This window comes from Lacerta agilis, chromosome 14 (genome assembly GCF_009819535.1).
Source record: "Lacerta agilis isolate rLacAgi1 chromosome 14, rLacAgi1.pri, whole genome shotgun sequence".
Taxonomy (NCBI): domain Eukaryota; kingdom Metazoa; phylum Chordata; class Lepidosauria; order Squamata; family Lacertidae; genus Lacerta; species Lacerta agilis.
The window spans coordinates 14,072,243-14,085,846 of record NC_046325.1 but is presented as its reverse complement, the minus strand read 5'-3'; the positions used below and the strand labels follow the sequence as shown (position 1 = coordinate 14,085,846).

General features: G+C 46.7%; 1 protein-coding gene across 1 annotated transcript; it reads left to right on the top strand.

The window, feature by feature from the left end:
• The first annotated feature begins 388 nt into the window (after positions 1-388).
• On the top strand, positions 389-12,093 carry LOC117059219 (carbonic anhydrase 4-like). The gene is made up of 9 exons (XM_033170814.1): positions 389-592; positions 2,623-2,707; positions 3,839-3,868; positions 4,914-5,078; positions 7,836-7,981; positions 9,284-9,373; positions 9,558-9,630; positions 9,730-9,911; positions 11,711-12,093. Exons 2-9 carry the CDS (start codon positions 2,632-2,634, stop codon positions 11,897-11,899), a joined length of 951 nt encoding a protein of 316 aa, XP_033026705.1. The 5' UTR covers positions 389-592; positions 2,623-2,631; the 3' UTR covers positions 11,900-12,093.
• Positions 12,094-13,604: the final 1,511 nt, after the last annotated feature.

Here is a 13,604-nt window from a genome sequence, read left to right as displayed (position 1 = left end):
AACTGAAAGGGGCGAAGGAGAGCAGGGAAATGAAGTCTCCTGTTGCCCCAAACTGCTGTTTCACGATACTTCATGATAAAGCAAGACCAGCACTCTCCCACCTGCTGATAATGGAACAGATCACACCTGCACCAAGCAGATGACCCTGATAGGGAACGTTCTATATTCCGAAGTCTCAAGCTAATTAAAAACAAAGTGTCAAAGATGACATGTCAGAGAGAGAGAGAGAGAGAGAGAGAGAGAGAGAGAGAGAGAGAGAGAGAGAGATTTCTCAATTAAAAATCAGATGACCAGTCACCTAATTTTATATATGATGACTTCCTTGTCATATGCAAAGTGCACATATAGTACATTGTCAACCTGTTGATCACCACTCTTGGCACCTCCTCCTGAGTGCCTATCTGTCTTGTCCTCAACCAGGTATCTCTTGTGCTACAGGGTGTGTCCAGTTTCCACCTTTGGGTAACCCATCTCTCTCACCCACTGCTCCCCTCCTCCGTGGGGAGGGGCCCAAAATTGAAGTAGTACATCTCTGGAAAGAAGCAACTCCCAGAGGATTCGGCAACAACGCAGGGCGACTCTAGTACAGAAGGTAAGAACGGGGAGGCATTCTCCTGGAGTAGAGATCAAGGGCAGCAGAATCTCTACGATCTTCAGGATGTGTTTGTGTGCGTGTGCGTGTGTGTTGCTAATTCCTCCTCCTCTGTTGTCTGCCATAATGTGATCTCCTGGTCTGTGCCTCTCTTCGGTCCCCAGCTTTCGGCTTGTGGCACAATGGGGTCTAGAAGCTTGCACAGCCTGGTTGCATATGTGTTGTGGGCGGGTATATTATGCTGCTGCCCTTGGGTAAGTGTAGGGCCAGACTGGAGGACCTTTTGGTGCCTTCCAAATGCTTTTCTCTGACTAGAAGCCATACAAGACTGTAGATAAGGGATGGCACACCTGTGTCCCTCCAGCCATCGTCCAACTCCAACTCCCATCAGCCCCAGTCAGTGTGATTAATGGTTGGGGATTACGACAGTTAAAGTCCAGCAACATCTCTGGAGGGTTGCAGGTTCCCCATTCTTGGTGTAGATCAATGAAGAGGTTGCTCCTATGAGATGCCATCTTCAACTCCAGCCAAGCCCTGGTTCTCTCCGCATCTCCTCCCTCCACCTTCCTTCTGGAGGGAAGCACCTGGAACCTATATAATGCCATCAATTGACAGTTCCAGTTACAGGTGGGTAGCCGTGTTGGTCTGCCATAGTCGAAACAAAATAGAAAATTCTTTCCAGTAGCACCTTAGAGACCAACTGAGTCACGAAAGCTCATACCAGGAACAAACTCAGTTGGTCTCTAAGGTGCTACTGGAAAGAATTTTCTATTTTGTATCAATTGACAGTGTCAGAGTAAATACTATACAGAGTAAATTACTATGCTCAGGGTCCCTTCCTATGGTTCTGTACTCAATGTGCTCTCGATATTGGGGACTCAGCTCTAAAGCGATTTATATATGTTGCATGTGCAATATAACGTTGTGCCACCAAGATGGCAACATGGAGTCCCGTTTTTCCCTGTTTCAATTTACAACGCTTTAAACCGAAAAGCATCTTTGATGTGTCTAGATCCAGCCTTGGTATCTTCTGATATGTTGTTTAATTGCTGTAGGTCACTTTGGGAACCCATCATGGCTAAAAAACAGGGGTAATCTAGTAGTAGTAGTAGTAGTAGTAGTATTAGTAGTAGTAATAATAATAATAATAATAATAATAATAATAATAATAATATAGCAGCTCTGTGATCCCCTGATCTACCAGGGGCACCCAGGCTGATCACTCAACAAGGATCCTACCCAAACTTCCGCTCAGACCGCTCCAAGTTGCATAAGGGCATATGGAAATATTACACAAATGCCTTTTGTTCCCTTTAACCTTCCGCATTCAAAATTTGACGTTGTGAAACGTCAAATTTGAAGTTAATTTGAAGTTAATTGCTGTTTAGCTAATTAGCACATAGGAGATCCTGATGATAAGTAAATGGATGAGAGACTTCATGCATCGACGTGGGCTGGTGCCGATCTAAGACAATTGTTCTGCCTTAGATAAGCTGGCGCATAGTTGGGCATCAGAGTTCTGAAAATTTCAAGTGGAGGCAGACAAGGCAGAGGTGGATTTGGGATGGCATGACTGTTGCGGTTGCACTGGGTGCTAGCGCCGCAACAATGATGTAGAACGGAGCGTGAGAGGCGGGTGGGGTGGGGTGGAGAGGGTCCTGAATTTTAGTGTCACACAGGGCGCCACTGAAATTCGAGAAGCCAAAGTCCACCACTAAACAGTGCTCCCCCTCCACTATTGGAGATGTTGTGCCTCTGCCTACCAGCCACTAGGAATCACACGTGGGGAGGGAGAGGTCCTGTTGCATTTCTGGGCTTCCTAGATGCATCTGGTTGGCCATTGTGAGAACAAGATGCTGGACTAGATGGACCTTAGGGCTGCTCTTATGTTCTTATGCTAAATTGTGACACTGCTCACATAGCTGAGGAAAGTGACTGTGAACGGGGCTGGTTCATGCACTGCTTTGGTGCTGAGGGTTGGACAAGGCTGAGTGGGAGAAGTCTTTTGCTAACATGCCCTCTCTGCACAGGTAGCAATCATGGCTCCCACGCTGAAACCAATCACACATCTGTTGATGTTGCTGCTCTTGGGAGGATCCTATGTTAGCTGTGAAGGTAAGCCTCTGCGGCAAAGTGCAACGGTAAATTCTGGAGCGCAGAATTACCCCGGAAGAGAGATGGTTAAACCACTCTCAGAATAAGGGGCCTCCTAGCGACTCTCATTATGCATAACAAACCACAGCTCCCAGAATTCTTTGCGGGAGGCCATGACTGAATTCTCCCAGAATTCTTTGGGGGAAGTGATATCAGAGTACTTTAAATGTATGGTGCAGATGTGTTGTTAACTGGTCTCTGGTCGGAGACTCAAGGTTCACAGAGTCCAGGGCTCATTTCTTTGGCTCATCACGAGGCCAGAGTTTCGGATTAGTTTCGTGGAAGAAAGTGTTGCATCAGTCCTTGGGAATTTACTGGGTTCTGCAATCTTAACATCTCATGTTAAACCAGTGAAAGGACAGGAAACTGGTACATTTTGATCCACGCTTTCTCCCCAACATACTCATTTTTCTGCACATTATTTGGCTGGAGAATTGCATTACAAAATTCAGAGAGGTGTGGATGTAGAAAGCTAGTTGTGTTTCAGCTCACTTACTCTTATGCAAAATGCAATTAAGAGGGGTGGGGTTTCAGATAAAAATTCTAACCAAATGAATTTCTCCCCCATCCTTCTCTCTCTGTGTGTGTAGAGCAGGAAAAGTGGAGGTAAGAAATGGCTGTAATGGGGGCCAGAAAGATGGATCAAGCTGAGCTGTTTTCATTTCATACAGTAGCAACAACAGACAGCCCCGGTCTTCTCTTGCCTTATGGATGGAAATATTCTCAAGACTCTAATATAATACAAACTTTCTGTCCTCCTTGTTTGAAGTGCGGGGGTCATTCAGTTTGTAGTTTAAGGGTCAATTATATTAATGTTAAAGTCAACTAGCCAAGAGGGTGATGGGTGGAGGTGTTGCTTAGTAACCAAGCAGAATTGCAATATCTTCACTGAGGTAGCATATACTCTCATTGGCTGTGTAGTTCTGAGGGAGTTTTCCTCTCTGTGTGCCTGGTTGAATGTCTTTCTGCTAAGTATAAGGCTTATACTGAGAAAGACAAAAGCTCTGTTGTTGTTCTTTTTCCTTAAAGTGTTATCGCGTTTCTTTTCTCTATGGACTCCCATCTGCTAACACTTCTCTCTTTCTCCTACAGAGAAATGGTGCTATGACAAGCCAAGCTGTGGTAAGCAAAACAGCATTCCTTGGTTTCATCCACAAGCTCAGTACCTCCCAGTGTAAGAAGTAAAGACTATTTCTCTCCAGTAGTGCAGTTTGATCGCTGAGGCACAGAAAGGGTAGCAGGCTTCTCTAATGGGGCTTCAAGCTCTCATGCCCACAGAGGAGCAGCCTGTTTAATCTGCTAGGCAGGAAGCTGGGCTGAGTCATGTTCAACCTGAAATAGGCCCCCAGCACAAACTAGGCCACCAATCCAATAATGCCAGTTTGAAGTTCCCAATTGGTTCCTGGTTCCCTATTGGCAGTTCCAAGTTTTCCATATTGAAGTGGGACAAATGGGTAGGAATTTGAGCAGTTGTTGAATCCAAATTAGTGTTTAGGCCAAGAATAGGGGACCTCCAGTCCATTGGCCAATCCTTGCCGTCCAGAAGCTGCAGTTCGACCCACAAAACCATCTTCCCAACCACCCACCAGCTGACATCACTTGAGAGGGCGGGGTTAAATCCTGCATGGATGGGAGGACACCTCCTCAGGAGGGTGGGGTTAAATCCTGTTCCAGCAGCGAAGAGGTGTGCACAACCAGAGCAGCAGGATTTAACCCCTTGCTCATCAGCCGACAAGTGGGGGGGTCAAACCCTGCTCAGTTTGGCAGGATTCCAGAAACTCCTGCTAGGACGTAGGAAGAAAATGTTTTTGTTTTAGCGACACCTTCAACCTGAGGTTAAAACCAGTTCCCCAGCCCTTCCTTAGAGTGATACTCTTCCCCATTCCCAGAAGAGCAAATTCTTCCTCATCCTTTGCAACTTTAGTCCACAATTATGGTTGGAGTGAGGATGCTGGTTGCTGTGGGCGACTGGGTGTGCAGGATCAGGTCGTGACTCCCAGATTAATCAATATAGTGCATGTGTATATATATGGTACTGGAAGGCCGACAGTCACCCTTCCTGCTTTGATAAGCTGTCTTGTCCAAAGGGAAGGCAATACTCAATTTTGCCTTGGGCTCCTCCTCTTCCTCACTGGCTCCCCACCTGCTTCTGCCTCCCTCTCCCTAGGCCCCGCTACATGGAGACACCTGGGCCAGTGCAACGGCAAGAAGCAGTCTCCCATCAACATTGTCACCAAGAATACACAGCCTGATTCCTGTCTGGGTCCCTTGACATTGTCCGGATATGAGGACCGTTGGAGGCCACGAGAACTTTTGAACAAAGGGGACTACCGTAAGTATAGGCGACTTGAGCAACGGCGGGCGATGTAGAAGGCATTGGGTGGAGTCTTGAAATTGGGACTCTGACTGCAGGCGCATTATTCTGTGTGTCTCCATGGGAGCTGCTGGCTTCACAGCTATGCTTCAAGACAGTGGAGAGACCCAGATAGTGGCATTGTACCTACCAACTCAGCAGGGGTCGGGCGACACTATAGGACAGACTTTTTCCCAAGCTGGTGCCCTGTTGCTAGACTACAGCGTCCATCATCACTGACTAATGGCCAAGTTGTCGGGCTGATGGGAGTTGTGATCCCAGACATCTGGATGGTGGTGGATTGGAAGGTTGCTGCCACTGGTTAAATGGGCACCGCCAAGTCCTTCAAAGCAACGATAAGATGAAAACGGATTTTAAAATGCATGGCGGAATTCAACATATCTGAGTTGACCTGTCTAAACGGAGAAAGGTTTTGGCATTCTCCAAAACGCGTACAGAGACAGCGCCTGCCTGGTGTCAATAGGCAGGGAGTTCGCAAGTGTGGGGGCTGCCACACTAAAATATAGATTCCTCACAAGGGCAGAATGGGTGTCAAGCAGCACCTAGTAACATGGCCAGTGCTGCATATCAAAGGGGTTGAGCGAGAATATATTGAGTAAGGAAAATCTCGTAGGTAGACTGGCCCCAGGGAGAGAGAAGTTGACATTTACTCTGTCTATGACGTACAGAGGTTCCTGTCTCTCTTCTTTATAGCCTGCCATCAGTTAAAGGGCAGCGAGCAACTGGTGTTATTAAGCCGTCTATATACTAAACCATTTGCCAAGAAGAGGAGTTTGGCCCTGCGGTACTTCGTAGGATCACTGCATCAGCAAATGCACAACTACAAATTCAGGAGACTTGAAAAATAAGCTCTGATGATTTCCTAAATCGAAAGACGTCACAGAACTACTTAAGCTGCTGCAGAACTAGACTGTCCTATCAAGACAGAGCAAAACCAACCTGGGGGGGGGGGGGAGGAAAGTAGTGGATGGGGGAAAGGATAAGCTCACTCGTCCCTAACCCCAACCCCCACCACTTCTTCCCTCCAAATTGCACCCTTCCAAGATGTATTTTAGGCAGTAGTGGGGAACGCCTGGCCAGGGGCCAGATTTGGCCTGTCAGCTCCCCCCCCCCCAATTTGGTCCACAAGGCCATTTTCTCCCAATCACACCCACCTGCCGTGCCCCTGATGTCTACCTGTCCCACAACTGACATATGACTGGATTGGCTGTTTGGGGGAGGGGGGAGAATTCTTTCACATCCCTAAGTCCTACAGAAAGGACTGAACCCCATGCCTATCAGCTGATGCACTTGGAGTTCAGTCCTGCTTGTTTGCTTACCTGAATCCCGCACGGTTACTATCTCCCCATCCCCGCAGGCAAACTTTGGCAGGTGGGTGGTATCACCCACTTGTCAATCACCAGATGCCATTATGATGGCAGAGTCGGCCGATGGAGTGGTGGAGACAGAAAGATCTAGATTGCTGGGCTAGAAAGTTCCCCTGCCCCTGATTTTAGATATTCAGTGGAGACCTTATTAAAGGTCACAGCCCATCACACTTTTGCTGCGTGAGAATACTCGTGTGTCGGCACCTCGTTAGCAGCTTTCGTCCATTTAGCAGAGTTTCTGGAAGCAGTGGTCATCAATTGAAACAAAATAAAAAATAAATAAAAAATTCCTTCCAGTAGCACCTTAGAGACCAACTAAGCTTGTTCTTGCTATGAGCTTTCGTGTGCATGCACACTTCTTCAGATACACACTGAAGAAGTGTGCATGCACATGAAAGCTCATACCAAGAACAAACTTAGTTGGTCTCTAAGGTGCTACTGGAAGGATTTTTATTTTTATTTTTTTATTTTGTTTTGACTATGGCAGACCAACACGGCTACCTGTAAATCATCAATTGAAGTTACACTTTGAGATGAAACACTGACAGACACTGTAAAACTCATAAATTTGTCACGGTAGCACTATTTACAATCATTATAGCAATAGCTGTAACGGCATACTTAAGTTTCAGTCCCTAGGCAGACACAATTTATTGGCAGTCATGACGCAGCAGTTTGCAGACAACATTTGTTGGTCAGTCGTCTGCAAAAAGCGAAAACGAAAGTTCTCCTTTGATTGGCACTTCCAGCTGAAGCTGCTCATGTTCAGAGTGCCACTCCCAGTTACATACGGCTGTTCTGGAATCTTCTGCCTGTTTCTGGATGAATGACTCCCTAACAGACCTGCCTTCCCAAACATCACATGCATACATACGCACAATACATTTAATGTGCATTCAAAGTGCATTTGCTCCTCCTTCAAGAATCCTGGGAACTGTAGCTTAACCTTTACAGAACTACAATTCTGAACTGCAATTTATTCCTACATTGCAGGGGGTTAGACTAGAAGGCCCTTTGGGTCCTTTCCAACTCTACAATTCTATGAGTCTATGAATTCCCAGCACCCTTTGCAAACTACAGCTCCCGGGATTCTTGGGGAGTGGAAATGTGTTTTAAATGTACCGTTACATACTGCAGCACACACACAGCCACCTAGTTTGATCTTTTCTGAGCACACCGTTCTGAGTACGTGAGCCATCTCTTAACAATAGACCAGCCCCGGTGCCAACTCTGCTTCAGCATTTTGCCTCGCTGGCGGAGGGAATCCTGGAAACGTTATTATTCTATTTTTAAAATCAAAGGAGTCATCACAACTCAACGCTTGCCTTGTTTCTTGGATCCATTGCAGCTGATGTTGAGATGAAGGAAGGAGCCACCGTCTCCAGCCCCAGCCTCCCGGCCAAGTACCACCTGAAGTCCTTCCACTTCCACTTCGGCACCAACCACCATGCAGGCTCAGAACATGCCATTAATGGCCAGCACTACTCAATGGAGGTGAGCCCTCTGGGAGAGCAGGGAGGGGAAGCAGCAATTTGAGTGAGCAACAAATGGGCAGGCTGGGGTAGCCAACCTGGTGGTGCCCTGCAGACATTTGTGGACTACAACTCCCATCAACCCCAACAGTTGACCATGCTGGCTGGGGCTGATGGGAGCTGCAGTCCGCAACAGCTGAGCATTTTAGCCCAAATATTATTGTTCTGCTGCCCTGGACCTATAACGTTGTTTTCTGCTCTCTGGTGTTCAGGCTGTCCTCTTTTCTTGAGATCTTGGCCGCTTCCAGATGCAGACTGGTTTCGGCACGGAGCCTCACAGCAGGGCACCCAATGGCTAGCTGGGGGAGTAAGGGTGCCTTTGGGCTGTCTGTATCGGGCCGGAGGGATTCAAGTGCATCCTAGAACTTTAGGTTTGCACAGTTGAAGCGGATTAAAGCAACACTCTGTCACTTTAACACAGCAAATCCCTTTCCAGCAGATGTTTTGTACTTTGGGAAGTGACAGGGAATGGATTGAAAAGTGTGGGATGAACCAATGAGTAAGGAGAAGGCATGTAAACACCTCACAAGGAAATCGAGTTGCAGGATGAACGCTCATTATCATCAAACCACCCCGTAAACAAATCAGAAGACATGCTCAATAAAAGACTGGACGTAGTTTAACTGGTGCAAGCAAATAGGGATGAATGCTCTGATAATCTGAAGGGGCTCTTACAGAACACAATAGCTAGATTTTAAAAAAAATACACATAGCTACTTATTTTTCAAGGGCTGGGGGCAATCTATTGCTTTTCTGAAAAGCAGGATACAATACAATAACCTTTCCAGCTGTAGTGTTACAAAGTGCTCTTGACAGCAGTGATAAATCTATGGGCAATGCATTTTAGTTGCTTTTGGATGAGAGAGCATCCTGGAGATTTATGGGGTTGTATCTGGTGCTGCTTTCAAACCCATGCCAAATATGCAAGCAGAGCACTTTGGGAGCAGACTGACTCTTAGAGGAGGCAGCACAGCTGCTAATCACAGCTCGCGTCTCCAAAGGGAGCAACAGCACTCCAAGGATACTTGAGTTTACGTGGAAGGTGTGTAGCTCAGCCGTAGTGAATCTGCTTTGCACTCAGTAGAGCCCCAATGGATTGGACCAAAAATGCATCTAGTCTAGCATCCTCTTATCCAGAGCGGCCAGCAAGATAGTTCACTGTTACCTACTCAACTAAATCCAAGAAACTTGCTCTCACTCTGGCGTAATTTAGAAACACCGTTCTCACTTTCCCTTCCCTTTCTTTTCCCTTCTCTTGCACCAGCTCCACATCGTTCACACTAAAAATGGCATAAGCACCCAAGAAGCGGCGAAGGACCCAGAGGGATTCGTTGTCCTGGGATTCTTCATACAGGTGAGGAACAGCACAGAGTGGCCTGTGCTTGTGCAGTCAAAGGCTGGATTGGTTCAGGAGCCCCTGAACCCCATGGGGTATGTTGTGGGCTGCTTAGGGCTCAGCTCTCTGGAAAGGAGGAGGCCAAGAAGCTTATAGAGATAATTTCCTGTAACAGATGCCATTACCTTTCGTGTCCCCGTAGAAGTCCTTTGAGGCTCCTTTTGGCGGTGTATGGAATTTTCTGGCTAGTATGCTGCAAAGAATCCCAGAAAAAGGTGAGGTTCCCCCATTATTCCACCTCACTGTCTCCATTTCTTAGAAAATGAATGGATCTTTTTTCTACCAGGCCTCTCACCTTTCTTGTCTTTCTTCAGGTAACTCTGTGCCACTGAATGGGGAATTTTCTCTTTCGGACTTATTGAAACCAGGAGATAAGGACACCGTTAACATTACGGACAAGTATTACCGCTACCAGGGCTCCCTCACCACTCCCGACTGCTCTGAAGCTGTGACCTGGTTCGTCTTTCCTGATGTCATCAAGGTGCATCCCTATGTGGTGAGTGGGTGTCAACTATTCTTTGAGGAAGGGTCGGCATGGCGGCAGCTGGAGGGATCGAATCCTTAGGTTCACTGAATGGAAGAACCTGCTGGGATCAGAGCGGACTGAGGCCTAGGCGTTTTGATTCGCGGGTTCTTAGGAAACAGATGACATGGATCACAAGGTCACCGCCACAAACAACACCCTCACGTTCAGATCCCCGACCCCAAATAGGTCGCTGCATGCTGCAGGAGAATTTCTCTTTCATGTCCCAAAGGAATTAGATTAGTTTTATTTGTGGCAGCCCCTCCTCTGTGGAACAGAGTCCTCTGTTGACATGAAGCAGGTGCCCATTATATGCACTTTCTGGGGGGAAAGATGAGGCTGTTTCTGTTTCAACAAGCTTTCCCAGCTGGGCGAATAGGTCTCTGCTGTGCCTGTCCATTTCATATAGTTTTTAAACTCATTTCTGGGTTGTTGTTTTTTTAATGCTGCTTCCTAATCATTTTTGCTGTTTTTATTATATTTCGTAGATCATCATGGGACAGGTGTGGAAAAGATGATCAGTTAGTTAGTTAGTTCATAAGGATGTAAAATCAGATTGTACTATCCCAAAATCCCTTGCAGGGTCTGTAAGGAGTTCCAGCCCCAAGCAATCAGGTTTCCTTGAGAAGTCAGCTCTCATCTTGATAGGGGTTAAGGTGAATTAGATGGTCCAAGGTGGGGAAGGGTTGAGGACCCAGGCATCAGAAGAGCCAAAGGTCGTGAGTGTAACCCAATATAGGCAGGCAGGGGGTCAAACTCCAAAGGGAACAATGTAGAGGAAGAGGAGCAGGTGTTTTACCCTGACAAGATCCTCCTCATACAAGCAAGACAGGGCCTGCTCAGAGTTGGCCTCCTAGTTCCACACCTTGCCCTTGTTGGGCCTGGTAGAACCTGATTGGTCTGTGAGACCAGCTGACTGAGGGCTCTGTTAGGGAAGTGGTGGGGCATCCTCTCAGGAGGTACCTTTGAGAAACACACCTCTGCCTGCAAGGTTTGTGGCGGAAACAATGTGATGCTAGGTAGCACAGATAGTGAGGTCCTGGAGCCCGCTTGGATTCCTGGTTTGAGACACTCGTGAGTCCTGCCCCACCAGTGCCTCACACAATATTGGGGCGCATCCGCACCACACATCTAAAACACACCTGACACACATTCAAAAATACACGGCTTCCCCCAAAGAATCCTGGGGGCTGTCGTTTACACCTCGCAGAGCTACAATTCTCAGCACCCTTTAATAGACTAGTCCTCAAGATTCTCTGGTGGAAGCCATGCGCTTTAAGTGTACAGTGTGGATGTCACCTCAGTTTACTAGCAGCACAGATTATCTATGACCTCGCTGTGCCACATTCGCCATAAAATAAGCATGGGCCCCAGGGAAGTTTCCTGGTGAGGTGCATTAAGGGATTCAGGGGAGCTGCTTTGCACTCCTCAAAATCTCCAAAATGCTTCAGTGAGCAGGCTAGGTTGGGCCCTTCCCGCACAAGGTTTCCCTTAGAGTTAGGGTTTACCTGCCAAGGAGGCCACACAGAATCTTTACGGATCTGGGCTTGGCAACAGCAATGGAAACTTCTAGGTCAGTAGGTAGTGTCTCATTTCACAGTCGTTTGGAGAGAGCTTTCATGGCGGTAGGCCATCTCGATCCCCAGGCACTCGAGTTCGACTTTAGACATTTGACACTGGTCCCTTTGCTGCATGGATTTCCTGAGCTTGTATGGGCTACTCTCCTTTTCTCTTCCTCCTCCTCCCATTTCTCCTGTTTTTCTTCCTTCTAGGTGAAGAAATTCACCAACTCGCTCTTTTTTACCACCAAAGAAGAAAATCGGCGTATGCAGAATAATTACCGTCCCGTGCAACCATTGAACAACCGAAGGATCAGTGCCTTCAACCTAAATGAGTATGATCCGGAACGCTGCCCTGGCAATAGTTTGGGGGCCAAAGAGTGTGTGGATTGCAAGGACTGATGGCAACTGTTTTCTTCTGCTTGAAAGATCTAAGCTATGCAGGGAGTTCCATCTCCTGACCCGAGTATCAATAATTTCTCAATGTGGTGTGTTTCATAAAGGAGACCATATTCTCTCCCTTCCCCCTCCCCTTTTGATGACGACACATATGAGGTATTTCTTAGAAAAATTAAAACCACCTCTGTTACCACACACACATGGCAGGTTTTCTTTTATTAAACTTACATTTATTCGATTTGTACTCACACTCAGTAGATAGAAGAATCTCATGAGATTTCAGGTGAAGAGTAATTGTGCTGTGGTGTTTTAACAGAAATTGAGCCCAGGTTTTGAGAGTTGACTGTGATTTGTCCCCCTGGCCCTTCCCCACACAAAATGGAGGCGTTCCTATGTCCTGCCAGTAGTGAGGAAGGCAGCTTATTCTTTTCTTTCTTTAACATGCAAATGCTGAAACGTTTTGCTAAAACATCATGAGCACACCAAGAGTTGCTTCAGTTTAACCAGACATTAATTCCTGGTTGGTTCCCTCACAGTCTGGTCTACTGTTCTCAGGGTGCTTCTGCCTATCATGGAGAGGAAAATTACCTCAGGCCAAGGAAAAACTTGGGGATAGCCATACAGGACACCCCAGAGACTGTACTCCTTGTGTAGAAAATGTGGTGGCATGGTGTCGTCCTATATATTAAGCCCCTGTGGTTAGAGGCATAGTGGGTACACAGTTGGACATAGGGCCAGGGAGACACGAGTTCAGATTCAAGTCTGGCCCTGTTATGAGGCAAATCAGAGCAATTGCATCGGGTGCTGGAATTAACACATTCCCAGCCCACACAGCAAGGATTTTGTGGCTATGCAGGGCTCTCCAAAGCGCTTGCCCCATCCTCATGCATCACTCTGAGGACACCGGGTCCTTGCTAGGTTGCTGAGTTTCAGGGGGTTGGACTAGATGACCCTTGTGGTCCCTTCCAACTCCATAATTGCTCAGAGGGAGGCATTCTTGGTGAGTTGGGTGGGGGGGCAAGTGCCATCATTGGCGTCTTGCCATGACAGCTAGAAAATTGTAAAGCAGATTTTTTAAATCAGTTAAGTCTAGAATTACTGAAGTTCATTTAAATCTTTAGCTGCTTTTTTTTCTTTTCCAATAAAATTTCTATCTGCTATGGCAAAGTGGCAATAGCGCTGGGACTCAGCCGGACCTCCCTCCTCTCTCAGAATGTTGCGATCTCAGTGCCCCCTCCCTTACAGCTAGATAGAGAGACCCCATTAGCGACAGCAAGACAGTTATAAAGCAAGGAATAATTAGCATAGCATCGCTTGCCTCTATTCATGTCAGTGCAACCACACACACTGCAGCACACAATCTGCTTAATTTAATTTACACACACACTTGTCTTTTAAGTCACAGCTTATTCATTAGTTCTCAGAACTATTTTCACAATAGAAGTTCCCAAGGAATGATCAGTAAGTAGCATTCCATGCATTTCACCATTTGTGAAAGTTTCCATTTTAGAAATTGTGTGGGGTTTTTTTAAAAAACAACAACAACAAACAAGTGATTTTCCACCATTGGAGATTGGTCTCCCCTAGAAAAATAGGTGCCGCTACTCACCATGAAGTTGTTACAGTGTGTGTCACACTTTTTTAACAAAGAGAGACAGACAGAGACAGAGAGAAAGAGAAGTGCCATTACGCACCACAAAGTTGTTAC